At 35.8% G+C, this 25,421-nt stretch overlaps 5 protein-coding genes, 1 long non-coding RNA gene and 3 pseudogenes across 16 annotated transcripts; 3 read left to right on the plus strand and 6 right to left on the minus strand.

Annotated features, from left to right (window-relative positions):
• Window positions 1-1,745: 1,745 nt before the first annotated feature.
• AT3G15310 lies at window positions 1,746-3,289 on the minus strand (annotated as a pseudogene; the record flags this gene model as incomplete). Its single annotated transcript has 1 exon — window positions 1,746-3,289.
• A 565-nt stretch (window positions 3,290-3,854) lies between these two features.
• AT3G15320 lies at window positions 3,855-4,718 on the minus strand (annotated as a pseudogene; the record flags this gene model as incomplete). The annotated part of the gene is made up of 1 exon: window positions 3,855-4,718.
• A 1,103-nt stretch (window positions 4,719-5,821) lies between these two features.
• AT3G03085 lies at window positions 5,822-6,067 on the minus strand. The gene has a single exon (NR_140968.1). It is a non-coding gene; the product is annotated as an other RNA (long non-coding RNA).
• A 2,328-nt stretch (window positions 6,068-8,395) lies between these two features.
• On the plus strand, window positions 8,396-9,244 carry AT3G15330 (annotated as a pseudogene). Its single transcript has one exon.
• Window positions 9,245-9,344: 100 nt separating this feature from the next.
• PPI2 (proton pump interactor 2) lies at window positions 9,345-12,592 on the minus strand. Of its 3 annotated transcripts, NM_112397.4 has the most exons (8): window positions 12,297-12,592; window positions 11,620-11,965; window positions 11,372-11,548; window positions 11,132-11,278; window positions 10,844-11,038; window positions 10,655-10,753; window positions 10,056-10,559; window positions 9,345-9,977 (listed from the first exon to the last, which is right to left on the minus strand). In NM_112397.4, the coding sequence occupies exons 2-8, from the start codon at window positions 11,950-11,952 to the stop codon at window positions 9,663-9,665; spliced, it is 1,770 nt and encodes a 589-aa protein (NP_188152.3). In that variant the 5' UTR covers window positions 11,953-11,965; window positions 12,297-12,592; the 3' UTR covers window positions 9,345-9,662. The 3 variants fall into 3 exon arrangements, with proteins under 3 accessions (NP_188152.3, NP_001326301.1, NP_001118633.1); NM_001338153.1 differs by lacking the exon at window positions 12,297-12,592 and having other exon boundaries at window positions 11,620-12,289; NM_001125161.1 differs by lacking the exon at window positions 12,297-12,592 and having other exon boundaries at window positions 11,372-12,012.
• A 3,229-nt stretch (window positions 12,593-15,821) lies between these two features.
• AT3G15350 (Core-2/I-branching beta-1,6-N-acetylglucosaminyltransferase family protein) lies at window positions 15,822-18,876 on the plus strand. Of its 2 annotated transcripts, NM_112398.3 has the most exons (6): window positions 15,853-15,988; window positions 16,093-16,201; window positions 16,722-17,473; window positions 17,578-17,653; window positions 17,735-17,850; window positions 18,024-18,798. In NM_112398.3, the coding sequence occupies exons 3-6, from the start codon at window positions 16,897-16,899 to the stop codon at window positions 18,527-18,529; spliced, it is 1,275 nt and encodes a 424-aa protein (NP_566506.1). In that variant the 5' UTR covers window positions 15,853-15,988; window positions 16,093-16,201; window positions 16,722-16,896; the 3' UTR covers window positions 18,530-18,798. The 2 variants fall into 2 exon arrangements, with proteins under 2 accessions (NP_974319.1, NP_566506.1); NM_202590.3 differs by having other exon boundaries at window positions 15,822-16,201; window positions 18,024-18,876.
• Window positions 18,742-22,752, minus strand: SPA3 (SPA1-related 3). 5 transcript variants are annotated; one of them, NM_001338162.1, is made up of 7 exons: window positions 21,420-22,752; window positions 21,133-21,290; window positions 20,068-21,028; window positions 19,837-19,983; window positions 19,407-19,718; window positions 19,263-19,322; window positions 18,742-19,165 (listed from the first exon to the last, which is right to left on the minus strand). In NM_001338162.1, exons 1-7 carry the CDS (start codon window positions 22,125-22,127, stop codon window positions 18,974-18,976), a joined length of 2,538 nt encoding a protein of 845 aa, NP_001327624.1. In that variant the 5' UTR covers window positions 22,128-22,752; the 3' UTR covers window positions 18,742-18,973. The 5 variants fall into 5 exon arrangements, with proteins under 5 accessions (NP_001327624.1, NP_683567.1, NP_001327621.1 ...); NM_148725.4 differs by having other exon boundaries at window positions 19,861-19,983; window positions 21,420-22,684; NM_001338163.1 differs by having other exon boundaries at window positions 21,133-21,320; window positions 21,420-22,648.
• A 390-nt stretch (window positions 22,753-23,142) lies between these two features.
• Window positions 23,143-23,452, plus strand: AT3G15359 (uncharacterized protein). The gene has a single exon (NM_001125162.2). It carries the CDS (start codon window positions 23,240-23,242, stop codon window positions 23,426-23,428), a length of 189 nt encoding a protein of 62 aa, NP_001118634.1. The 5' UTR covers window positions 23,143-23,239; the 3' UTR covers window positions 23,429-23,452.
• A 596-nt stretch (window positions 23,453-24,048) lies between these two features.
• AT3G15356 (Legume lectin family protein) lies at window positions 24,049-25,170 on the minus strand. The gene has a single exon (NM_148726.3). The coding sequence runs from the start codon at window positions 25,063-25,065 to the stop codon at window positions 24,250-24,252; it is 816 nt and encodes a 271-aa protein (NP_683568.1). The 5' UTR covers window positions 25,066-25,170; the 3' UTR covers window positions 24,049-24,249.
• Window positions 25,171-25,421: the final 251 nt, after the last annotated feature.

The raw sequence follows: 25,421 nt of genomic DNA on the forward strand, positions 1-25,421 counted from the left end.
TTAAAACATTTTAAGGTAAGCTAACGATGCTTATATTAGTGGCTAACAACGGCTTTCATGTCATAATCATTAAGTAGTAGGATTCTGTAAAATTCTATATATTTCAAGTTAGGTTTAATTATCTTCATTCAAACCAAATATTCCCGTTCTACCTAAATTCTGCCTCAAAAGAATGATAGAAGAGTTTGCCTATCGATATAAATGATTCTGATCTTCTTTTATGATGGATGTAAGATGTTTGATGATGATAAATCTGTCATCTTTCAGTTCCAAAAAAAAAAGATCCCAACACATGTGTCAACCACCAACCTTTTTCCGCTGTACAGCGAACACAAAACAATCGATAAAAGTGATTTCTTTTTCCACAAGGAAAATATTAATTATTGATGAAACAAAGAAGCCAAATGAGACGTGTTAAAACCCTAATTCACAGTCGACTTTTCCCCACGAGCTGCCTAGCTTCGTTAACTAACAGTTCAAACATATATATATTATCAAACGAACAGCAAAACAACGATCTTTCATCTACTCAAACTAGACAATAAATTAGATACATACGAGCTTGTCTTATTTGAGCACACACTGTTTCCAGGTCAATTTGGGCCGATATGGCCCATGAGGATATCTTCGGAACCCGCTAATGGATGTACCATGTACGTAAACCCATAACCCTCTCTTGCGTCAGATGATTTCTACAACATGTTTACCTCACTGTAACATAATATATAGGATATCTTGACATTACAGAGAACATGAAGCTATAGCATGTAGACTATATAGTCTTATAAGATGTCATGTGCGTAATAGTCTTGAATCAATGAAGAGAGTAAATATTGTTTTTTGGTAATAATGAAAAGTTGTATACATTTTAAGAAATTATTATTGATTAACTCAACTGAATTTCCACCGGCGCTTAGGTCAACGGTAAACGTTGGTTAATAGTCAACGTGAAGCTCCAAGTAAAGTAATGAGTTTGTGCGGTGGCGATGCGATTGTCACAAACACTTGATGTGAGAAATAAACGACACTTGGAGAGAAAACATTAGAGTATCTTAGTCGAGTTTTGCAAGTAATCGTGACGGACATGTGACTCTTACCTAGTTTCGTGGCACATCCACCGTCCCCACACGTGCAAGGTTTTGCATAGGTTTCGGTTTGAGACAACTCATGAACTGCATGACTCTTCTCAAGTTAGAATAACAGTAAACTGTCATATACTGCGTAAGTGACATAAGAATGAAATATTATTATTTATTCAATTCAAGTATAATAACTTGCAACAAAAATGTGATATTTTAATTTGGTCTTAGTAGGAGGGAGGAGTTGATTTCGTGACCAAATTTCCCCCCAATTTATACTATCTCAAGAAAAGCTGTGAATACTATTGGTTAATGAATACATTTAATGCGAAAGTACTGCGGTAATTTAGATCCCCCATGCTTCAATCAGAAGACTAACGACAGTTTCCCGAACTTAACAAATCATATGCTTGTTATTTCTTTGTAGATAGAGGATTCTCTGAGAAACATTATATTAATCTTCGAAACTCTTGGTTACGCTTGATTTTAAAATGAAAAAGTTGGAGGGCTAAGAGCATCTCACCATTGGAGAATGGTGAGAGCCATCCATGGGCTCTCACCATTTTTTTAAGAATAAAATTTTCAAATTTATGAGATGAGAGCTTCTGTTAAATTTTTATAATTTTGCCAAGTTCAATGGTAAGCTCTCTTTGTGGGATTCTCAGAAAAAAATAATATATTTTTTTTATTATTTATTTCATAAAATTGAAAAAGATTTTAATTTATAAAATATTAAACATACAATATATTCATACATTTAAAATAAATTTGCAAAAAAAATAAAAATGATTAGTTATCCTGTTGATTGTTGCGAAATTTTCTCCATATATGCTCAACCAAATCACTTTTTCATTGTTGATGCATATTTTGATCACGAAGTTGATTTCGCATGCCCATCATATTCTCGATATTTAGAGGCATACCTGTAGAATACGATAAATCGACTTGTGGAGTTTGGTTTCCTTCAACTTGTAGGAATTCTGAAACATCAAACTGAATGTTGTACCCATCTCGTTCGTCTTCGACTATCATATTGTGCAGTATGATACATGCTTTCATAATATTTCCAATTTTTTCCTTATCCCAAACAAGAGCTGGATTTTTAATAATGTGAAAGCGAGCTTGCAATACTCCAAATGCACGTTCGACATCTTTACGGTCCGCTTCTTGATGTGTTGCAAATAAAGTGGCTTTCCGATTTTGTGGTAGTCGAATAGATTGGATAAAAGTCGCCCATTTTGGATAAATACCATCTGTGAGATAGTAAGCTAAATGATACTCTCGTCCATTGACTTTGTACTTCACATTTGGGGCTCGACCTTGTAATATATCATCAAAAATTGGTGATCGATCAAGAATATTTATATCGTTTAAGGTACCTGGAGGTCCAAAAAATACGTGCCAAATCCAGAGATCTTGTGATGCGATCGCCTCTAAAACGATGGTTGGTTTTCCAGAGCCACGTGTATACTGGCCTTTCCAAGCGGTAGGGCAATTCTTCCACTCCCAATGCATACAATCGAGACTTCCTATCATCCCGGGAAATCCGCGTATCTTTCCGATATTGAGTAGTCTTCTCAAATTTGTGGCCGTAGGTGCTCTTAGATATTCATCTCCGAAGAAAGAAATAATTCCCTTTGTAAAATTCTCCAAGCAAGACATTGCAGTGGTTTCACCCATACGGAGGTATTCGTCAACCGCATCAGACGCATAGCCATAAGCTAGCAAACGAATGGCTGCCGTACATTTTTGTATTGGAGAGTGTCCAAACCTTCCTGTAGCATCTCTTCGATGTTGAAAGAACATGAGTTCACTGGAGAGTCGATCAACAATACGCAAGAACAACGGCTTCTTCATTCGAAAACGGCGGCGAAAAGTTTGAAGTGGGAAGATCGCATTATCACTAAAATAATCGTTCCATAAAAGGACGTGTCCTTCTTCGCGTTTTCTGTCAAAATAAGCTCGTTTCCTATTTTTCTTGGCCACCTCTTCGCTATTAGACAATTCGACGAACACATTTTCGAATTGTTGATCAAGTAATTGATCAAAGCTTTCTTCCATGGCATCGTTGAAGGGAGTACGAGACGAAGAGGCCATATTATTTGGTAGGTTTGGTGATTGATTATTTTGTGGTAGAAACAAAGAACAATTAAGGGAAAGATTGTTTTTGTAGTTGAAGCAAAGAAGAATAATAGAAAAGATTGATTTGTGAGATATCGAGAGACGATTCCATTATTTATAGTCAAAACATACATAGAATAAAGTTTGTGATACACATTCATTCTAAATTATTCGTGGTACACAATTTTCATACATTATTTGTGGTACATATACAAGTTTCAGTCGTGTGGAAATAAATATACAAGTCTCCTTCTTTTCTTTTCGTCTTGACACTCTCCTTTGGCATCTAGCAAAAAAACACTTGCATACATTGGTCTTTTTCGCATCAGACAACACACCACTTGCACACATTGGTCTCTTTGGCATCAGACAACACACCACTACTTTAACCTGTGACACAACAAGACAAATGCATATCAGACAAGACAAGTGCATATCATACAAGACATGTTAAAACATGATACATAAAACTAAATAATATCATACAAGACAGTTACAAAGCAATAGAGTACCGAGACTTAAACTAGAACTTAATACAATATCATACATGAGACATTAAACAAGAACTTACGAAGCAATATCATACATGGGACATAAAAACAAAAAGCATCTGATGCTTAGCTTAAAACTTAGGACCAAACTAGAACTTAAGACTTATGACCAAAGATCCGTGATTAGCTTATTTTTTAGGAACAAGTCAATGTCCGAAAGAGGCTCAGTTTTTGAAAGTAGTCTTTCAAGCTGTTGATGCTTGCTTTGTTTTTCTTTGCGATCCCAATCCTTCTCTTTAAGTTCCCACAAATTCTGAAAATGTTCCACAGACTGGCCTGAATCATCTTTAACCGTGGCTGGCTTCTTTCCTTCTTTTATAGTGGCTGACTTCCTTGCTTTAGCTTTGGCTGCCTTCACACCAGGAGGACGACTCATGACTGAATCATCTTCAACATGGATTGGTTGGGAACTTGCATTACCATCCCCACACTTCTTTCTTTTAGCATTTTTATCTCCTTTACGACTTGTAGCTTCACACCATTTCTGGTCATACCTTAATTCTCTCCAAGCATGATCTAAAGTGAAATTCTTCTTGGTATCATTGAAGTAGATCTCGTAAGCTAGCTTCATAACATCATCCTCTGACTGACCACTAGTTTTATGAGTTGTTGTTGTCTTATAACAACCCACAAACTTGGTGACACTTTTATTGACTTTTCCCCACCTATGTTTACACTTAGCATGTTCTCTCTTTGGCAGACCATCAAGGGAAGGACTAGCAGCAACATATGCTGCAATCCTCTTCCAAAAGGATTGACCTTGTTGGTCATTACCAATCACAGGATCCTTGCTGGTATTGAGCCAAGCACTAACGAGAACAATATCTTCTTTTGCTGTCCATTTCTTTCGTGATATACTTTGCTTCGGTTTGACTTCATCTTCACTTCCTTCAAGATCACTTCCTTCTTCAGACAATTGACTACTAAAAGCTGGGACTTCAGTTGACCCACTTGCAAACTGAGACATGTCTTCTTGTTGACTTTGCAACAGGTCCATAAAACCCGATGACTAATAGAATGGATTCATATCATCCATTTTTTAGATATGAAAGTGAAAGTGATTGTGTTTTGTGTTAAGCTGAAGGTTAAAGAAGAAGACTGAAACTGATTGTGTTTTGTGTTCGGCTTTTTTTAAGTAAGATGACTTTATTGAAGTATTAGCAATGAATGCCAAGGTAAAGACACTAATTGTCTTAACCTACAATACTCCAACTAGAAAACATTTACAAAAGCAAAAATTGTCCTAATCAAACACAACCCAAGCATTAATCACATAGCACAAACCGGTAATTAAATGAGACAACCACTTTGAACTGACCTTGATTTTGAGGCCGTAATCGATGCCTTCTCCACTTGTGAGATTTGTCCTTTCAACTACTTCATTTAACCTCACCAAAACAGAGACAAAGAAAGAAATACTAACAATAAATTTTCAAAATGATTCAAGTAATTACTAAGATATATTGATGCAATGAGCAAATAAAAGAATCGTGTCTACAGAGTACTGAAATCAAACAAAGAAACACCAGAGTCTGTGTGTTGGTTATTGCCTAATGCAACTAGAACTTGAAAGCTTTAAGCCTTTAACTAATCTTTTCAGCTTTGATGAAGTTTATATTTCAGAATAAAGATAGCAACTATTTATTAAGGAAACTATTAAGGAAAGATCAAGGCATTCATAATTCAAAAATATAGTCTCCACGCATCCATAATTCAAGAATCAAAGCATTTTAAGAAAAGAGCTACATACATGATCGAAACTATTTACCATAGATTAAGCATTCTATGACTCAATTCGATTTTATCCTTACAAAGAAATATCAATGAAATCCCTAATGAAACAATCCTAATTCAATTTGATTCAATCCAAAACTATGAACCCTAAAAATCAAACATCCAACGACTCCTCCTCACTTCAATCATGCCAAATAACAAACACATATCCTCCAAATAATTTAATTAACCCCTTATCAATGCTTAGAACTGAAAGCCCTAATTTTTAATACTATGAACCCTAATTTCAAAAATTCAAAGAACTCTAAAAAAGAATATCAATTACCCCAAATAAATCATGATAACGCACAAAATAAGTAGATGCTCTTACCAATTACGATCCAAGCTGAATCGATTACTCTCCATCCATTGAATTTGGATCTCTAATTTGCAGTGTTCTCTCTCATTCCCGATCGTTACATAAGATGCATCATCATTCTCATTTCCGACCACTCAATTCTTCCCTCAATCTTCGCCGTCTGCCTCAATCGTAGGAGAAAATCGATACCATCATCATCGCCATCACTGGCAAAAAAGAGAGAGGGAGAAAGAGTCTTGTTTTGTTTTGACGCGTGATGATGTTTTTTTTTTTTTTTTTTTCCTTTGTTTTGTCTAAAAATCGACCAATGAATGACGCCACGTCATCGCCTCTCTTGCATCTCAAAAACTCTCACAAGAGAGCTGTCTTTCTTCATATACCATGATTTTGATTTATTTTTTAAATTCTTTTTCATGAGAACCATAGAAAAAAACCCAATATATGAACCGTTGGAGATGCTCTAAGGGGGTAAATTTTAAAAAATTGATATAAGTAGAGAAATCATCGTATGCAAGATTTATATTCATAAGTTATTTAATAGATATGATATATGCATACGTGCACCATGATTCCATGTGAATGTAGTATGTATATGTATTTTGTAACACACAAGCGTTAGTCGTCGGAGTAATAGATAGTATATATATGATTCAATCTAGTCGTTAATTTCCTTAACCTTAATTTACAATAATAAATATATATATATATATATATATATATATAGATATTTAATTGTTTACTATTTGCTCATACAGATTTGAGTGTTTTTAAAGATCAGCTGAAATTCGTCTTTAGCTAATATTTATGGTCTGGCCAATTTTAACTCAAAGGGTAAGAAGACTAAAGTCACTGTACATAAAATACACTTTATCAGTCTATATCCAAATGTTATTAATTTTTTTATTTATTATATACTTAAAATTGTTTAGTTATTAGTAACAAATATGCATGTAATCAAAATTTAGTATAAACACCGGTTAAAACAATAAAATGTATAAATTCCAATTCATGAGGGGACAAAAATTAGCTTTATCCATACTATATTCACTAGACGAAAACACATGACAGCAATGAGAAGATAGAACCGCAGAGCAGATTTTCCACATGCATTAGAACTTATAAAGGTCTCACCGTCTTAATCACAAACATCTCTTCATTAGTTGTTCTTCAATCTTGGTTTAGATTTGGAAAACACATGATTATAATTTTTATAATTAGATAATAAACATACTACGTTACGTATAGTAACATCAATCATTTTAGTTATGATTGTAAGAATAATTTAATGCATTCCTAATATGATATTTATAAGATCGACTGCATTGAAATAAACTTTAACATTGGAGCCAAAGAAAAACTATGTAACTCTTTCTTTTTTGTGGCCACGAGAAAAATCTATAACCCATTAACATTTTCTTTTTAATAGAATCCCAAAAACTTATTGACAACCATAGGTAATTTTATCATCCAAATTATTGAGAATTGATCAGATAGTGATTTGAAGTACTATAATTTCTTCGCAGTATATTTTATTAAGATAATTTTTTTTATCTTCGCAATATATTTCATGCTTCACCTTTGAAGCCTTGCCATACCTTCATGTGGGTTGGATTGATAGCATTCGATGTGGCCTTTGTTTCCGACAGTTGGTTGATTGTGCCAAGCTGCCAAGCGATAAATGGTGGTTAAAACTAATAGGTGTGTTAGCCACACTTGCTGGTATGATTGTTCTCATTTCGTACATATGGTCAACGACAGCCAAAAAAAATCTTAGGCGTTTCTCTTTCTGTCAATTGGATGGTTCATCTGATGATGACGAACCAACAATTGCATTGGTAACAATCAAAAAGTAATAGTAGCTATGGGATTTTGATATGTTGCAGAGAATATATGATGAGATTGTTTTGACATGTGTATATGAGGGGAGTTCTGATATGAGGAGTAGAATATATGATAGGATTTTGATCGGAGGAGTAGCTTATTGATTGAGTACATGATTGATGTATACTTTTGATATGTTGAGATTTTTATTGATGAACAAGTTTTGGCTCTCCTTTTACTTGGGGTCCGTGTGACCACTTGTGCTTTGCTTTGCCACATAGTTTAACTCAATTTGTATTTTGAAGAGATTGGACATACGTGAGTTTATCTGTTTGTTCTCTTTGTAGTATTGCAGAATGCAGTAATAGCAAATTAGCAATGAAGAAATAATACTCCAATTAAAGGGTTAAAAACTAATGTCGTTTGTTTTAATAAAAAAGGATCTCCGATTTATATATTGTAAAGTAATTAAAACTTTTACAGAAATTAAGAATGATTTAGCATAACAAAAAATAAATTGGGATTTCCTTTTTTCGATTTTTTTTCTTCATAAAATCTTCCTCTTTTCATTCCAATAGATACCTCAATTTCTAGAATAGGGTTTTAGTGCCGAATAATCATCAGGTACGAGATTTCAGTTTCCCCTTTGTTGTGTTATTCTTTCTCAAGTATCGAATAACCACTGATTCATGGAAAACACGATCATCTTTCCTTTTCTTTTTTTAAACTAGAGAACTAAGATGATCGATCCAGTGATGATGAACGAGTCATCATCATCATCTTCTTCTAGTAGTAATTGTAGTCATTTGTTTGTTCGTCACGGAATCTGCTTCGCCTGTAAAAAGAAGGTGAGTTGTGTCCATGGCCGAGAATTCGGTTATCTTTTCTCCGGTTTACGTCTGAGTCACGAAGCTGTATCCTTTACAAAGCATCTCACAACCCTAGTCTCAGTCTACGGACGCAAGAAGCTTCACTTGGTACTTGACTTGGACCACACGCTAATCCACTCCATGAAGACTTCAAATCTTTCCAAAGCAGAGAAATATCTAATCAAAGAAGAGAAATCAGGTTCAAGGAAAGATCTGCGTAAATATAACAATAGATTAGTTAAGTTTCGACCTTTTGTTGAAGAGTTCCTTAAAGAAGCCAACAAGCTTTTCACCATGACTGCTTACACAAAAGGCGGTTCCACTTACGGTCAAGCTGTTGTGAGGATGATTGATCCAAACAAAATCTATTTCGGGGATCGAATAATAACTAGAAAAGAGAGTCCTGACTTGAAAACACTTGATCTTGTCTTAGCTGATGAGCGTGGAATCGTGATTGTGGATAATACGCCAAATGTTTGGCCTCATCATAAGAGAAACTTGTTGGAGATCACAAGCTACTTTTATTTCAAAAACGATGGCAAAAACATGATGAGGTCAAGATTATCCTACGCCGAGAGGAAGAGTGATGAGAGCAGAACCAAAAGAGCATTGGTGAATCTTCTGAAATTCCTCAAAGAAGTTCATAACGGATTCTTTACCTGTGGACTTGAAGAAGAGTTAGATTTTAAGGACGTCAGGTATTTGATAAAGGGTCCCTTAAAACCACACGGATGTTAGGTTTTGAAATTTGTTTACTATCTTGTAGAAACTAGATTTAGCTTCTGAAATAGTATGTAACGAGAGACAAAAGTTGGAGGAAAGCTTTATGTTATTTGCAATTTCTAAGTATATATGTAGTCAAGATACTTGACTAGATATAAAGTGGATTCAATCCACAATGTTCACATAAAGACAACATGGAGTCTCTATGGACTTACAGAAGCTCCTATTAGGATGTTTCTCTTTTTTATCACACAACTCTCCGAAGAGACAGAAACATATTAACCAACATCTAAGGTTATGAAACTAAAAGCTAACTTTGAAAGTCTAGAAGCAGCTCTTCCTTCACTCACTCTATCTCTCCATTAGGCAAACTCAAACCTCTTTAATGTCTCTTTCCTTTCTCAATTTACCGTAGAAGTAAAACCACAAGGAAGAGTGCGACAGCAAGTGCAGCAGATGAAAGTCCCCAAACCCAATATTTATGAGCCTTTCTACGGTTTAGGATGGCCTTAGGGAGAGCTTCGGTTCCTCTTCCGCGGTGTTTGTACCTGAAACTTCTCTGCTTTGGAAACAATGATCTCTCCTTTTGGTGTTTTTCTTTACCTGAAACTGCTAGAGTCCTAACCTTTTCCAGGTCTTTGGTTACTTCTTGTGAGTGGTCTGATTCTGAAGGAGAGGAAGAATTTGCAGCAGCTTTCTTCTTGGCCTTCTTCTCACACTCCTGAAAACAAAACAAATAAATAAGAAACAGACAAACGAAAGAGTAAATAAGACACTGAAAAAATGGAAATTAGATTGCCTTGAGTTTCTTTTCAGCTTCCTTTTGAGCTCTTATAGCAGCTTTAGCAGCAGCTTTCTCTTGAAGCTTCCTCTTCCTTTCCATTGCTAACCGGGCTTTCTCTAACTGCTCTTCTCTTTCCCTCTCCTTCAAAGTTTCTTCATCGACCTCTTCTTCTTCCTTCTTTGGTTTCTCATACACCGAGAATTCCAAATCTGTAACATCACTCTCCTCAGCACTCGACCTGTTGAAATCCATCGCCTTTTTCCTCGTTTCTTTTTTTCGTTTATCTGTAATTACACTTCCATATTGAGACGAGTTGGAGCTGGAATCTTCTCTATTCGTCTCGTGAACCTTCTCGCCTCCCTTAACCGGCACTTTCTTTTCCCAAACAACCTGAACTTCAGGATCTTTAATCCGACCATCTTGGTTCAGCTGTCTTTCACATAGTGAAGGAGATATTCTTTTTACGTAATCATCCCTAAAAGCCTTGTCATCATTCCATTGAGTCATGAATCTATCAGCCTATAAAAAGACAGAACCAAGAACAAATTCTCAAATTTCAGAAAGCGATACCGAACCAATCAATCTTGCGATTAGAAGGAACTAAGTAAACAAACCTCGGAGCTGGCAAACACTTCAAGATCTCTAACATTTCCAGAAGCAGCCAATTCTCTAGCTTTCCTCATAACAGGAAGGCTCTGGTAAAAGGCAGCTTTCTACACGCAAAAAAAGAGAAGCATTACCAAATGTTATTAGATATTTGAGATCATCCACAAGCAAAAGTAACAGAAAGACAAATATCGTACCCCTTTGTCTCGTTGTATTCTCAACATCTTAATCCTTTCATAGGATCTGTCCCTTTCCTCAAGTATGTGTGCCTTTTTTACATCCAAAACCCTGAGGTTGTTCTGACTCTTCCCCACTTTGTCACTCAAATGGTTTATCTTCCATGTAATCGCATCAAGCTCCTTCTTTACTTCATTCAATTCCACAGCCATAGACTAATGATGAAGCAAAAAAAAACTCACAACATTAGATTCAACAATGTTTTTAGCAAATCCTCCAACGAGTTAAAAACTTTGATTAGAGTTTACCTTGACACGGTTTATGGAGGCTTCTTTCTCCGCAAGAGAATCCTCACTTAGAACTATCCCATCAGCCTTCTCAGTCTCCTTAAGCACCCAATCTTCTTCCTCAAAACCAATGCTACCATGTTCAATCTGATAATGAGCTATATAAATCTGCATCCACCACACCAAAACACTTCTACAATCAGAAACAAAAATAAATAAAAAATTTGCTATATAACAAAATGATCTAATGGTTGTCATTACAAGATGATCGAGCTCCTCCTTCGAAAAACAAAGTTGATCACTAGTAGAGCACCGGAGATTCCGTAGAGATTCATGTAGAGCATCAAATTCCATCTTCTTCTCTTCAATAACCACTCTATATCCTTCCGATTTAGAAACCAAACTCTTCATTTGACCAAACAGAGACAAAATCTCAGCCTACAAGAAAAAAAAAACATATTAATCATCACAAAAAAACAAAAGTGGGCTTAAAGAAAAAACAGACTCACCTTTTCGGATTCCTGAGCATTGGAGACAACAATTCGGTCTTTATTATATCGATTAATCTCATGACCAGCTTCATCGATCTTAGCTTTGATCTCGGGATCATCGTAAGCTGGTTGCTTAACAAAGTAGAAAGAGAAAGGTTTCTCTTCAGGGAAATCCTCTTCAGTTGCACCTCCCGGTGAACTATCACCGGAAAAAACAGTGCCATCTTCGGTGGTGACCGTTGATACATCGCAACTTGATACAGATTGGTTGCTTCCGAAGAGTACCAAATCGTTCATCTCCGGCGGAGGAACCACCTCGAAGCCTTCAGAGAGTATAATTTGCGCACCCATTTTTGATTCTTTCCTTTAAAATAAGAACAAGAAAAAACTCACTGTAAGAACTGTGACATTGTCGAAATGAAACTGAGATCAAGACAGAGACTTAAAAAGAGATGTCCCACAAAAAGATTTGTCTTACAAAAACTACAAATTTAAATAAAGAAGATTTTAGAACATTCGAGAATTTAGGGGAAAAAAAAGATGTGTAACGCAATCAACAACAAAGATATGTCTTTTAAATCAAAGCCAATGATAATATTTTTCAGCTAGAGATTTTTTGCAGGAACAAGATTTTAAGACTTTCAAGAAAAAATCGACTTTTTAAGCTTTAACCGAAAAAGTAATTGGGAATTTACCTAGAAAGAAGAAATGAGTGTCACACAGATTCTCCCAAAAATCTCAGGGTTTTTGGGCTGAAGAGGCAAAGTTTAATTTGATTACTGGAAAAAAAAAAAGAAATGAAATCTAAAGAGAGAAAAAAAAAACTGGTGATCCAATCTATGTTGAGAAAGAGAGACACCCTGTTTTTCTTCTTCCTATCAATAGAGAGAGATTTTTCTTTTGGCTATTTCTTCAAATCTATATCTTCTAGCTTTTAAAAAAAGATCCTCTTGTTCATCCTAAAATCATATTAAGGAAATATAGATTTTCTTGTAGTTAATCACTTTCTCTTTTTTTTTGTTTCTATCCAAAATTTGCTATACGTTACGTTTTTTAAAAATGTAATTGTGGACCTTTTCATATTCTTTAATTTTTTTCATTATTTCTAGTTTTTCCAAAAAAAATACTTTAATTTTGCGTTATGCTAATGTATTAATTAACAAAAAAACCACTAGTTAACAAAAAATAAAAAAACACTAATTATTATTGTTACAAAATTTACAGTTACAAAATATAACTTGCTTTTGACTAACCAGGAAGGGCAAGTCCATGATGTTTAATGACAATAAGGAAACAATCTGTGTCCCTAAGCTTAGCATATTCAAAGTCAACTCTTGTTTATATAAGTTGACTGTTGACTTTATATGAATTTGACTAGTTAATTAATAAAATCCTCATTTTATTGCATGAATTCATATACTATATGTAATAATATAGAAGATTTTGGCAGAAAAAGAGAGAGATTAATTATCTGTCTAGATAAACCTTATTTCTTGCATTCAATAGATAATTTACTTAAGTTATGGGATCATAAATGCTGACAAAGCATAACCATTGACCCATTACTTTGACATAATTTGAGATGGTTCTGAAAAAATTTGTCTAACTCACTAACATGATTAGATTTATTGCCCCATATTGTTTTCAAATGCTTCTAATTAAACAATAATAAGTTTGTTCTCAAACAAATCTAATATTTGACGTTAATATAATAGTTATAATTAACGAAAATCTCTATTGAAGGGTTTACAGGGCAAAATTCGATTTTTGGTTGGTGTGTTAATTGCAAAAAGAGTTGTTAATTACAGTAATTTACTATGTTTGGATATAGAACTAATCTCCACGTATCCCTAACCACCTAAAAACAAAAGAGTTCTAGCATTTAATTACGGCTTTAGCTATCGGTTACACAATTTCTAAGTGGACACTTATATACGTTACGCAAGAAAGTATGCAACGGACTAAAAACAAGAATTATTTAAATATTTTAACTAGTTTAATTGCTTGTTCAATTAAAAAGCTGTCAAATTATCGTATAGCTGAGTTTTCTTCTAATAAAAAATGTTGAATATCATGGATTTTTTTTTTAAATTACTTGACTCTACAAGTGAAACTCACACTCACACCAATATTTATCCTCTATATATCACCGAAAATTGAACAAACGTTTCATATTTATACATTTGAAAGTTTTCACTGATGTAATCGAACAAGTGAATTTGAAAGCATCGGCTATTTGAACTAAAATAAAAATAAATACTAGATCATATCAGTTATATTATATTGAAAATTTTATGTTGGAAAAAAAATGCAGGAATTATTCAAAAATTTCCGTATTTATTAAAGTATCTTGAAAATGTTTTGATGATAAAAATGAAACATTTAGTTTAAATAAATTTACATGTCCTGATATATATTAAAATTCTATTTTGAAAAGTACAAAACCATATCTTCATATCTTGTCGGATAGATGGTTTGTAATCCGCCGACATTGCAACTTAAATTTAAATAGAAATTATTAAACTAAATAGAATGTTTTAACGATAAAAATGAAACATCTAGTTTAAAATAAATTTACGCGTCACGATATATATCAAAACTACATTTCGAAAAGGACAAAACCGTATCTCTGTATCTTGTCAGATAGATGGTTTATACTTCGACAACATCACGACACAAAAAATTAAATGTAAGTTATAATGCCAAACTAGCACAATTGACACATTTGAACTAGCCATTTGGAAAATTCCGTTATTTGATACGAGCTATAATTTATGAGAATCCGACAAAAACGATTTCATTAAAAAAGAATTATAGAATATAGTTTATAGTCCGAAAACATAGCGACACGTAAAATTAAATGGAAGTTATAACTTCAAACTAACACAATTAACATATTTGAATCAGCCACTGAAATAATTCGTTATCTAAATGCGAACTACTCCCTCCGTCCCATAAAGATAAATTTTTTAGGAAAAATATTTGTCCCACAAAGATAGAAGTTTTATATTTCCAATGCAAATTTTTAAACTGTTTTCCCGTTTTACCCTTAGATAAATATTTATTATTATTTTTAAAGTATATTAAGAGGTTAAAATTGTCTTTATACAATATTTCTTAAAGAATGTGAAATTTAAAAAAAATTCATCTTAGTGGGACGGAGAGAGTATAATTTATGAGAGTCCGAACCGTTTTTCACTAAAAATTAAATTATAGAACAAAAAAAGGGCACATTTCTCTTTTGTATACATACATATTACTTTTTGACTTTGAAGGATTTTTTTTTCCACAGATTTTGAAGGATATTATGACCTAACATTTAAGCATGTATATGTCCCGCCACACTGTCTTTTGAAAAAGAAAGGGATTGAAAGTCTAGTTTGTTGGGCTTCAGTCGACGTCAAGAAATACACTGTTAAAGCCCATCAAATCTCAACAGTGACCGATCTCGTGATAGAACAAAGTTACCCAGAGTCACTGAAAGCCCATCAAATCTCAACAGTGATCGATCTCGTGACCACTCCACGCGCTTGTTGGCAACTGTCAACACGTAATTAGCGCAACATACAATAACTTTAAGATTATAAAGTCGTATTCGAATGCCAATAATATTCAAGCTACTCATGTGTATGAAACCAAAGATTTCTCGAGACTCCTGCTGTGGACCTCACTTAAAATAATTGAAAGCAACGATTCTCGTATAATAATAATTTTCAAATTTTACGAATTTCTATGACTATGACTATATTGTCTTTTCGTTAAATAAAAAAAAAATCGTCTTTAACTCTTTACAATTTTTGTTTTAAAAGATTCGAGTGAAAATACAGTTACATTACCATAAATTCGTCAAGAGAGCATCTTTTTAAGAAATGTAATAAATTATGGTAAGTGTATGTAATAAAGAAGTATGTTGATGTTGCTATCAACATTACCATACGTGTCTGTTACTATACTAGCCCCAATGACTACGCAATAGATATGTTTTTTTCGAATAAGGACAAGAGCTCGTAATCAGCTACACGCACGTCCACATATATACTTCAATTTCATCCATTGGATCTGATTATGATTACGTTTTAACCATTGGATTTATTAATCATACAGGTCTTAACATAAACGAGAAGTAGGTAATAAATACTAGAAGCTACCCCAGTATCTTAAAACTCTGAAAACGTGTCAGCCAAACGGTTTCTTTTTAACACTTCGTGTAATTAATTAATGGGATTGAAAACTTACTTATTAAAAATCGTTATAGATTCCAGAAATAAAGGAACAGAGAGACACACACAAGATAAAAAAAAAAGTAACGAAATTGAGAGCTGAATGAAACCAAAGATTTGGAATTTTTCTTTGTATAGTTTTTCCACGAATCGGAGTATCACACACGGTCTTGGAATTTTCCAGCTTAATTTCTAAGATTTAAAATCGTAATTTTTATTTGGAATTTCACTGTCTCTTCATGTTGTCTATATAACTTTTACTCGGAAACAGGAGTGTCCCGTGTTCTTGAGCACAAACAAAGTAGCAGAACAAAGCATATACAAAAGCTTCATTGCCTCGAGATTAAACAGCATCAAGACAACATCCAAAAATTACCCAGGTTTCTTCATTTTCTTAATATATCGTTTTTGTTTCTGGATCTCCTTTCTAAATCTGTAGATTCAGGCGTGTGTAGATTTAGTTTTTTTGTTATTGTTTGGATGAGTAAAGTATGTTCTACAATGCACTAGATCTAAATCTCTTCGAGATTCTGATGGTGTGTTGGTGTTGTATTAAATTGATTTTGGGGATAATCTACGACAAGGGTTTCTTTTAATGTTCCTTAGGAAAATGGTAATGTAACGTTTAAAGGGTTTTAAGAGTTGCTTAATATAGCTGTTGAGATGTCTGATTGATTATGAATCCCGATCCAAGAGTTTTTTTATGAATAGAAGAGCCATGTCGTTCTTGATTGAATTAATCTTAATCATACTGTTTCGTAATTCTTAAACTTTGAGCTTGATGTTGCGTGAGAATCTGGGAACTTTAAATGTGTCGGCTGGGTTCTCTAGTTTGCTTCTTCTTTCTGTATTTGGCTCTGAGAAACTTACTAGAGCTCTAACATTTGTGCTTGCTGATAGGTTTTTGTGTTTGAAACTCGAAGATTGTTGCGGATTCCTGAAAGATTAAGGCTTTTAGCTCCAAGTTTCCAAGAGTGCTGTGAATCAGCTCCCACTCTGTCTCTGCATATTGCAAGACACCGGTTTTGTTTCAGAAGTTTGTTTCTTCTTGTCTCATGATCACTAGTTTTCAGCAATGGGGTATGTAAACGTGGAGAAGAGATGGGTTTTTCCTCTTGTCATCACATCTCTCGTCTGCGTTTTCCTTCTTGCAACTTCTTTCAACATGGGACTAGTCTCTTCCCTCCGAACAATCAACGGGATTTTCTCCATCATACCTTCCCGTCTCGTCAAGAACCAAACGAGACTTGATTTTGCAGAGTCTAAAGTTGCTAGACAAACCCGTGTTTTGCCTCATGAAGACAAGCTTCCCCGTTTTGCATACCTTGTTTCCGGGTCTAAAGGGGATGTAGAAAAGCTTTGGAGAACACTTAGAGCAGTGTACCATCCAAGAAACCAGTATGTTGTTCACTTGGATCTTGAATCACCTGTGAATGAGAGATTAGAGCTGGCCTCTCGGATTAATAACGATCCTATGTACTCTAAAACCGGGAATGTATATATGATAACCAAGGCTAACCTTGTGACATATAAAGGACCAACGATGGTGGCAAATACTCTTCACGCTTGTGCTGTTCTTCTCAAGAGAAATGCGAACTGGGATTGGTTTATTAACCTTAGTGCTTCAGATTATCCTCTGGTGACCCAAGATGGTATAAAAAGCTTTGATCTCACTTTCTTATTAGTTTTGCATCAAGATATTTCTTCAGTCTTGTCTTTGATTAACTTACTGTCAATAATCTCTGTGTGTTTGAAGATCTGCTTCATACGTTTTCAACATTGGACCGGAACCTCAACTTTATCGAACACACAAGTCAACTGGGATGGAAAGAGTGAGCATATTCACGTTCTTGAGTTTCCTATTTGGTTTAGTCTTATGTTCTAGTGGACTGAGTTGTTGTTTCCTTGTGAAGGGAGAAGCGAGCACAGCCATTAATGATTGATCCTGGACTCTACTTGTTGAACAAATCTGATATTTACTGGGTCACACCTCGCCGAAGTTTGCCAACTGCCTTTAAGTTATTCACTGGTCAGTCATCTAATCCCTCTAAACTGCATTTGAATGTACATTGGATCAAAACTTCTTCTCACCATTCAAATCTTGAAGCATTATTCTCGGTGCTGTTGTATATCTATAAGACCAAAACTCTAGTCATATGCATCAAAGCTTGAAATATTTTTTCGTTACTGTTGTTGTCACAGGATCAGCTTGGATGGCTCTATCACGCCCGTTTGTAGAGTATTGCATATGGGGATGGGACAATTTACCACGAACTCTCCTAATGTATTACACCAACTTCGTTTCATCGCCCGAAGGTTACTTCCAGACCGTGATTTGCAACGTGCCTGAGTTTGCAAAAACTGCAGTAAACCATGACCTACACTACATTTCCTGGGACAATCCGCCGCAGCAGCACCCACACGTGTTGTCACTCAACGACACAATGCCGATGATATGGAGCGGTGCTGCGTTTGCTAGGAAATTCAGAAGAGATGATGAAGTACTTAATAAGATCGATAAGGAATTACTTAAACGGAGGAATGATAAAGATAGTTTTACTCCTGGTGGATGGTGCAGTGGGAAACCAAAATGCTCCAGGGTCGGTAATGTGGCTAAGATTGTTCCTAGCTTTGGAGCTCAGAGGCTTCAAGGACTTGTGACCAGGTTAGTCAACGAAGCTAATACAGGAGTTAGTCAGTGTAAATAGAAAGAATTCGAAGAAAAAAAGAACCATTATCGAAGTAATGGAGAGCGACTGTCATGATATATATATTTATACAACATATAGAGAATCTTGCAGTTGCAGGCTTTAGATAAGACTATTAGACATTGTTTGCATTGAGTAGAGATGCCTTGTAATGCCACGACCTACTGGGATTCATTTTTGTTTGTTTGAAGTCATCTCCTTCAAAATCCAATAAAATTATAACCTTTTTTTATTGAGATGTTTTCAGTTATAACAGAATATACAAATACAAAGATCCAATATTTGTATCCTCTCTTCTTTTTTTTTTCTCAATAGAAATTCTATACACAATGTTTCCACTTTCCTATCTTTTTTTTTTTTTGGTAAAAATGGTTTACCCTATATCAATCACTCCAGCAGAGCATATCTCTTGCGGAGAAGAAGAACAAGAGATCTATGAGAGGCTCAAGTCATCATCTCCAGAATTTTTATGTTGCCATTGGAGTTAGCAGCGACTAACGTAGACGACTGTCCTCGCCAGCAGATTGAAGATATGAACTGTGATGCATCGTCCACTTCGAGACCAGACATAGAGTCAGTGTTGTTGAACATGTACGACATCACTGGCATTGGGAATGCCTTGTGGTACACGAAAACCTGTAATAGATTCACAACAACAAGAAGCTCAGATAATCAAGTTTTTAGGAGACAATCTGTCAGAAAGTTCATTTTTCTTTCTGTATCAAGCCTTTACCTCGTTAGTCTCTGAGCCTGTTGCTATATACCCATCAGAGACCGATAAGCCAACAAAGTTCTGCAACACATCACAAGAACATTACATCTCAGAAACCGGAGACCGAAGAGAGTCTTGAAAGCATATTTCAGGGTAAAATGTTACCTTTAAATTAGTGTGTCCAGTGAATGAGTGAAGAGGGGATTCATTAATCCCAGAAGCAGACATCGACAAGTCCCAAAGCTTCAGTGTGTTATCAGTAGAAGAGGACACAAGAGTGGATGAATCTACAAACTTGACATAACTCACTGTCTTGCTATGACCAATCATTGTGCACAGAGGAATCTTGGGGTTTCGAAGATCGTAGTAATACACTTTATGATCTGCAGAACCAAATGCTAGAGACCGTCCGGAGTCTGATGGAAACTGGACACAGCATACATTGGCCTTTGTCTTGATGGTCCCAATGCTAACTCCCTGAAAACATTTCCAAGAAAAACAAACTCTTAATCATACATTCTGAGAATGAAGATGTTTGCATTATTGTAGAAATCAGTTTCAGTTTTCAATAGCCGACATTTCAAATTAGAATTGCCTGATTGATACTCCAGAGCTTAACGGTTCCATCATCGCTTCCGCTAGCCAGCAAAGTCGGGTCTGCTGATGAAATATCGATGGACCATACTCGCTTCTTGTGCTCCTTCATCTCTGTAACCAACTGGCTTCTTGCAACATCCCATATCTGAAAACAAAAACATATGTATCCCAAATTGGTTTTATGAAACTGGAAGTTTTTAATAACGCTAGAGCTGAATGTAAAACTAACCTGAACAACACCATCAAAGTTACTTGATGCAATTTGGCTCTTTATGTAGCTGTTCCAACATAAACTACTTAGCTTTGACCGACCAGCCAATTCCACCACCGGATAGTGAATATCCCGGTTATCGTTTACTATGGAGTTACATTCGAATATCTTGATTTTCTTGTTGACTCCCGCAGTGGCGAATAATTCTCCTTCTCGGTCAAACGCAAGAGCGCAAACGAGGTTAGAAGAGTTCAACAAATCTCCTTGTTTCAAATCAGCTTTCACTCTTAGCTGACTGAATGATAAATATCTGCACAAACCCTCAAGGAAAGGATCTATCCACCCCCCTTGTCTCGAGTCATTATTGAAGAAAGCTTTGGGTGCCACCGGGTTGCTTACTGAACTTTTCTCTGAGACAATCATAGAACCTCTTCCATTTTCACTACTTAACGGCGAATGTCTAGTTAATGATTTCCCTGAAGCAGCAGCCTTCATTTGCCTGCGCCTTGTCAGAAAGTAGACCGATTCTAGTTTCTTGAAGTTTCTCATCAACCGGGAGCTTTCAAGAAGTGTGCTTCCTTGACTCTCTTCATCAACTTCAACACCGTTTTCCAATGCCAGAATCCCTTGTCTAACCCGTTTTCTTGAGGCCAAGAATGCTGATGGCTCCTCGTTTGCCTGGAAACTCATCAATGGCTGACCAGAGGTATATTGATGATCATCTTTACTGAAATCAGAGAGTGAGCTTCCCCTTTTCTTCAAAATTAACTGTCTCTTTACAACTTGCTCAATGTCAGAAGAAAGAAGTGAAACAGTATCCTGCAATCTATACGCAGATTCTTGCTTCCTCTGTTGAATCAGTAACAAGAACTCGAGTAACGACTCCTGTTCCTCGATTCTGTCCCGAAGCTCGATTGCTGCTTCACGTTCTTCCAAATTATCTCTAGGTTCAGTTATAAACTCGCTTTGCAGCAAGTCACTGCACCATAAAAGACAAATTCCCCATTAGTTCCATGTAGTAAAAGATGACAGAGACTAACAATGCTCAACCTAAGAACATGAAGTATAAGACAATATGTAAACCTCATTGATGGTCGACAAGTTGGCTCAGGATGCAGTAACCACAAGCAGAAAGAAGCTTCTTTTGGACATTTGAGCAATATCTGAGGCGGAAGAACGCGATGTCTAAGACTAGACATAGTTCTAGACTTCTCTTCTCTTGAAGGTACAGGGCAAAATAGCTGCAAAGGGACTAACTTTCATCTCATCACCTTTTCAAGAAAATAAACACGCAAAACAAAAACAGAAACTTTGAATCCAAAAGCAGTTACTAATTTGTTAGAAACAATGTTTCTTTCTTTATCACAAACCTCGAAAAGAAGAACGCCAAGGCGGTAAACATCTGAAGCACAAGTACTTGAAGAACCAAAATCCTCTTCAGGGCTTGTGTACCAACTTGTCTCCATTGCTAATATATGTTTCATCGGAAAAGGTTGGGTTTTTTCTTCCTCTAGTTTCTCGATTTTTCTCTCCAACAACTTATTGTAGACTCCTTTCTCTTCTATTGCAATAGCTTTCGATACAGCTTCCTCTCTTCTCGAGCTACCGATTTCCTTCTGGCTAATTGGACCATCCTCCAAGGAATCAGAGCCAGAGTCCGAACAAGAAGCAGATTCAATGAACGAAACATGGTTAAACGAAGACATGACAAAACATGATGGCCTGACATTATGAACAACAATGCCTTGAGAGTGAGCCGCATTCACAATCTCAACAATTTGTCTGAAAACGTGCAAGCACTCGAAAACATCAACAGATCGTTCAGGTTTATCCAGCCACTGTCTCAAACTAACATCACCCCATTCCAAGGATCTAACAAAAGGATCAATCCCTAAAGAATCATCTTCACCAGACTTGTGTGTGCTAGTACTACCAAACAAGCTTCTGACATACTCATCAACATGAGAGGAAGGCTTGGAACGAGTAGTGAGTCTCTCAACAGGTAAGAACTCAGTGTTCCTATCTGAAACACCAGAGGTATTGAATCCCCTAGAGTTAGAATTTGAAGAACCTTCCATTTAACATCCACCAAAAGCTAACCAGAAACCAACACGTAACCAATGACTTCTCTGTATTCCCAACTCTAACTGGAATCATTTCGGATTCAACAGCTCATTGCTTAAAGATCGTTACACATTCGCCAAGAACTTAGACTCTCACAATGTAAAGCCCCTTTTTTAAGTGATCCCACTCAAGAAACAAACCCTAGGCTATAAACAGAAGAAAACTCAAGAACCTAGGAGACCCATTTAAGAACAACAACACTCAAAAGATAAAAATATATACAAGAAAAAATGCAAATCTTTTGATCATGTAAAGAGCCAAAAAAAAGAAAGGAAGCTTCTTTACCGCAAAATTAGTGAGAGGGAGAAGATAAGAAGTATCTAAAGGAGAGAGGCCACCCAGAAATAATCTTTACGAGATTGAAACAGAGCCACACAACAAACAAACACCAAACACAGTTTTAAACTCGGAAAAAAAAGCAGAAGAAGGCTCTCTCTCTCAGCCTCATAAATTCTCGGCCTTTTAGAATAAAAACAAAAAAACGACTGCTGAAAGAAACGATTCACTGTCGAAATCGTTCTTTAATATATTTATATAATATATCTCTCAGTTCAGTTTTTTTTTCAATATTGATAATCACCCACCCTCTCTTTACACGCAAGCAACGTGGTTAATCTTCGACCTCACAAATAACAGAACGTAAAAGGAATGACCTTTTTTTGTGCCAAATGTATAAATTTAGACAAACATTGAGGGTCAAATCTTCAAACTTTTGCTCTGGAATTAAGAAACATTTTTTTTTGTTTTAGGCTCCTTTATTTCTTCCCAACAGAACAGCAACTAATTCTGGGTACATAATTGAGGTTCTTATGAAAACAAAAACAAAAATAAAGACCAGATCCTTTTAAGAGGAGTGAATCACTAAAGTTCAAAGCATGTAGTCCTCTCTTGAGTCTCCTATAAACCCAATTAACAAATGCAAAAGCAAAACAATAAGGCATATTTAAAACTAAATAAAGATTTGGCTCCGGTTACCAGTCTCTGAGACAATACCTAAACTGGATTGGACCGGTTTAGGTTTAGCTGTTCTTGGCGCTGTTTCTCGAACGACCAACTCAAATGTGCCATGATACTAGCAAAACCGGTGGACCGTGGACATGTTTTCAAGAAAAAACTTAAGAGCGATCTCCATAACAAAACTAAATGTCAGACCAACATGTCTCCAATGCGATCATATTTGACAGCTAAGATGTTGGGTTTTGAGAATGCCATTGTCGGTTTTGTTGAGACTATCCAGGCATGGTTTCGAAGTTAAATTTGAGAGAAGAATTGGTGTCAAAAAGCAAGATTACAGAGTTTTGTGAATCGTCATTTCGTCACTGTAAGACATCGAGTTTGAAATTGTTTTACGGCAGAACAATTATTTCATTCGAAGCGTCATTTCAATAACGCCAAGTGGGTGCGTTACAAACGCCACCAGAGTCTCCAACAAAATTGACCTATCTAGTGTGTTTATCTATCCGATTGGGGATAAAAAAACGATATTCTTGATTATTGAAGTCGAATAATAATCGATTCTACTACTTGTAATTCGTGTCCCCTATCTTAAATGAAACATTTGTTTAATTCATATTTCGTGTATAAATCTAAGACATTCCACGTTTATAATCTTCTGCATGGGAAGATATATTTTATATTTTATTCCGTGAAGAAAACAAACAAAGCTAAATTATCCTCCGTTTATTTAAATATAAACCGTTTTCATTGCGTGGATGCAATAATTTGCTCCTTTTATTTTATCATCTTCAATCGATAGAAACATGTATGTATCCAACTATCCATGACAAATACAATAAGACGACGTCTAGAGCTACTGATGTTGTATAGAGCTTAATACAATCTCCTACCTTGCAAATCATGCAAATCCAGTTACTAAAAAAAAAGAATTTGGAAAGGAAGTTTATTTTATTGAAAACCTCTGAATTATTCAGACTGATTACACAAATATGAAAATACAATGCAGAGTAAGCCACAGGTCGGCTTATTTTATTCATACCTTAATTATTCACTCTACAACAATTACAAAAACAAAGCAAACGATACCTAGCCAAACTGAACCGAACCGAACCGGTTTACTTAGTTTTCAAACGACCAGCTCCAAACATCGTGACGCTCACCGGCACGTCCCATGGAACCAGCAAAACCAGCGTACATGTTTTGAAGAAGAACATCATTGAGTACTCTCGAACCTTGGATCAAAGGCCTCTTCGGTTTCTTAACGTTTTCAGGGGCGATGGTAATGGTATTCCTAGAGTCTTTGCTTCTGAACTCGATCCAAGCCTTGAACCTCTCTCCACTGCTAAGATTCACATCTTTAAACGACCAAACTTTTCTTTTTCCGACTAATGTCTGAACCCAATAACCAGCTTTCTCAGCGACAAGAGAAGTCATCGAGTTGATGTTGATTCCGACATGGTTACCACTAATGTCATTAGACTCATTGTTCTTAAACGTGTCGAATTCGATAAATATGAGGTTGTTTTCTGACTTTCCATCGTTGGTTTTGTTGAGGATTCCGAGATATCCTCCGCCGGAAGCGCCGGAGTTATCAGCGGCTGGGACAATGACGAAGGCAAGGCCTTGACCAGAATTAGGTTTGGTGCGAGGAGTGATGGAGAAAGTGAAAGAAGTTTTAAAATCAAAAGGAGAAGAAGTGTTTGAAGATTTGAATTGGATTGGATTGATGTAAAGACCCTGACCATGAGAGAATGGGGTTTCGTCTCGGGTCATGGAAAGAGCTCCGGATCGGCTTACGCCATCAGAGGAAGGACCAAGCTCAGCGTCTCCAAGGAATAACAAGTTGCTGCCATCGAAGGAATCGAAGTTGAATTTGACGGCAAAAGCTGCATTAGCTAAGAACAGAGCAAGAAAACAGAGTTTGTGAATCTGCATTGTGTTTCTTTTGTTGTTGTTTGTGATTCAAGTGTGGAGAAGATTGATGATGAAAATATTTGGAGGTTGATAATATGTTTATATAAGAGTTAACATAAGCCATCGAGCTTGAATATTCAAAATCTATGATTCGAAAAAGTGGTCAAATAAACAATGCCAAGTGGATGCGTTGGAGACGCCACCACAAGGGGCTTAGCAGTGAAATGGACCCACCCAGATGTCTTTCAATGAACAAAATCTTATCCTTTTGAAAAAATATTATAATGGATTCGAGTAATAATAATTGGTTGATTATATTATGTGTTTCTTGTCCCCTTCTCTACGAAACATTGTGAATTTTAATGTCTCGTGTACAA

This window comes from Arabidopsis thaliana, chromosome 3, assembly GCF_000001735.4.
Source record: "Arabidopsis thaliana chromosome 3, partial sequence".
Taxonomy (NCBI): domain Eukaryota; kingdom Viridiplantae; phylum Streptophyta; class Magnoliopsida; order Brassicales; family Brassicaceae; genus Arabidopsis; species Arabidopsis thaliana.

What these genes read in the sequence shown, in the direction of transcription:
- AT3G15359 (NM_001125162.2), top strand. Translation starts at nt 23,240, where the DNA reads ATGATACTAGCAAAACCGGTGGACCGTGGACATGTTTTCAAGAAAAAA.
- PPI2 (NM_112397.4), bottom strand. Translation starts at nt 11,952, where the DNA reads ATGGGTGCGCAAATTATACTCTCTGAAGGCTTCGAGGTGGTTCCTCCG. An exon ending in CCTCCATAAACCGTGTCAAG is followed by an intron (nt 11,039 to 11,131) that starts GTAAACTCTAAT and finishes CTTCATCATTAG; the next exon opens with TCTATGGCTGTGGAATTGAA. An exon ending in AAGCTGAAAAGAAACTCAAG is followed by an intron (nt 9,978 to 10,055) that starts GCAATCTAATTT and finishes TTTTGTTTTCAG; the next exon opens with GAGTGTGAGAAGAAGGCCAA.
- AT3G15356 (NM_148726.3), bottom strand. Translation starts at nt 25,065, where the DNA reads ATGCAGATTCACAAACTCTGTTTTCTTGCTCTGTTCTTAGCTAATGCA.
- SPA3 (NM_001338162.1), bottom strand. Translation starts at nt 22,127, where the DNA reads ATGGAAGGTTCTTCAAATTCTAACTCTAGGGGATTCAATACCTCTGGT. An exon ending in TTGGCGTTCTTCTTTTCGAG is followed by an intron (nt 21,291 to 21,419) that starts GTTTGTGATAAA and finishes GTCCCTTTGCAG; the next exon opens with CTATTTTGCCCTGTACCTTC. An exon ending in ACTTTGATGGTGTTGTTCAG is followed by an intron (nt 19,984 to 20,067) that starts GTTAGTTTTACA and finishes TTTTGTTTTCAG; the next exon opens with ATATGGGATGTTGCAAGAAG.
- AT3G15350 (NM_202590.3), top strand. Translation starts at nt 16,897, where the DNA reads ATGGGGTATGTAAACGTGGAGAAGAGATGGGTTTTTCCTCTTGTCATC. An exon ending in AGTCAACTGGGATGGAAAGA is followed by an intron (nt 17,654 to 17,734) that starts GTGAGCATATTC and finishes TTCCTTGTGAAG; the next exon opens with GGAGAAGCGAGCACAGCCAT. An exon ending in TGCCTTTAAGTTATTCACTG is followed by an intron (nt 17,851 to 18,023) that starts GTCAGTCATCTA and finishes TTGTTGTCACAG; the next exon opens with GATCAGCTTGGATGGCTCTA.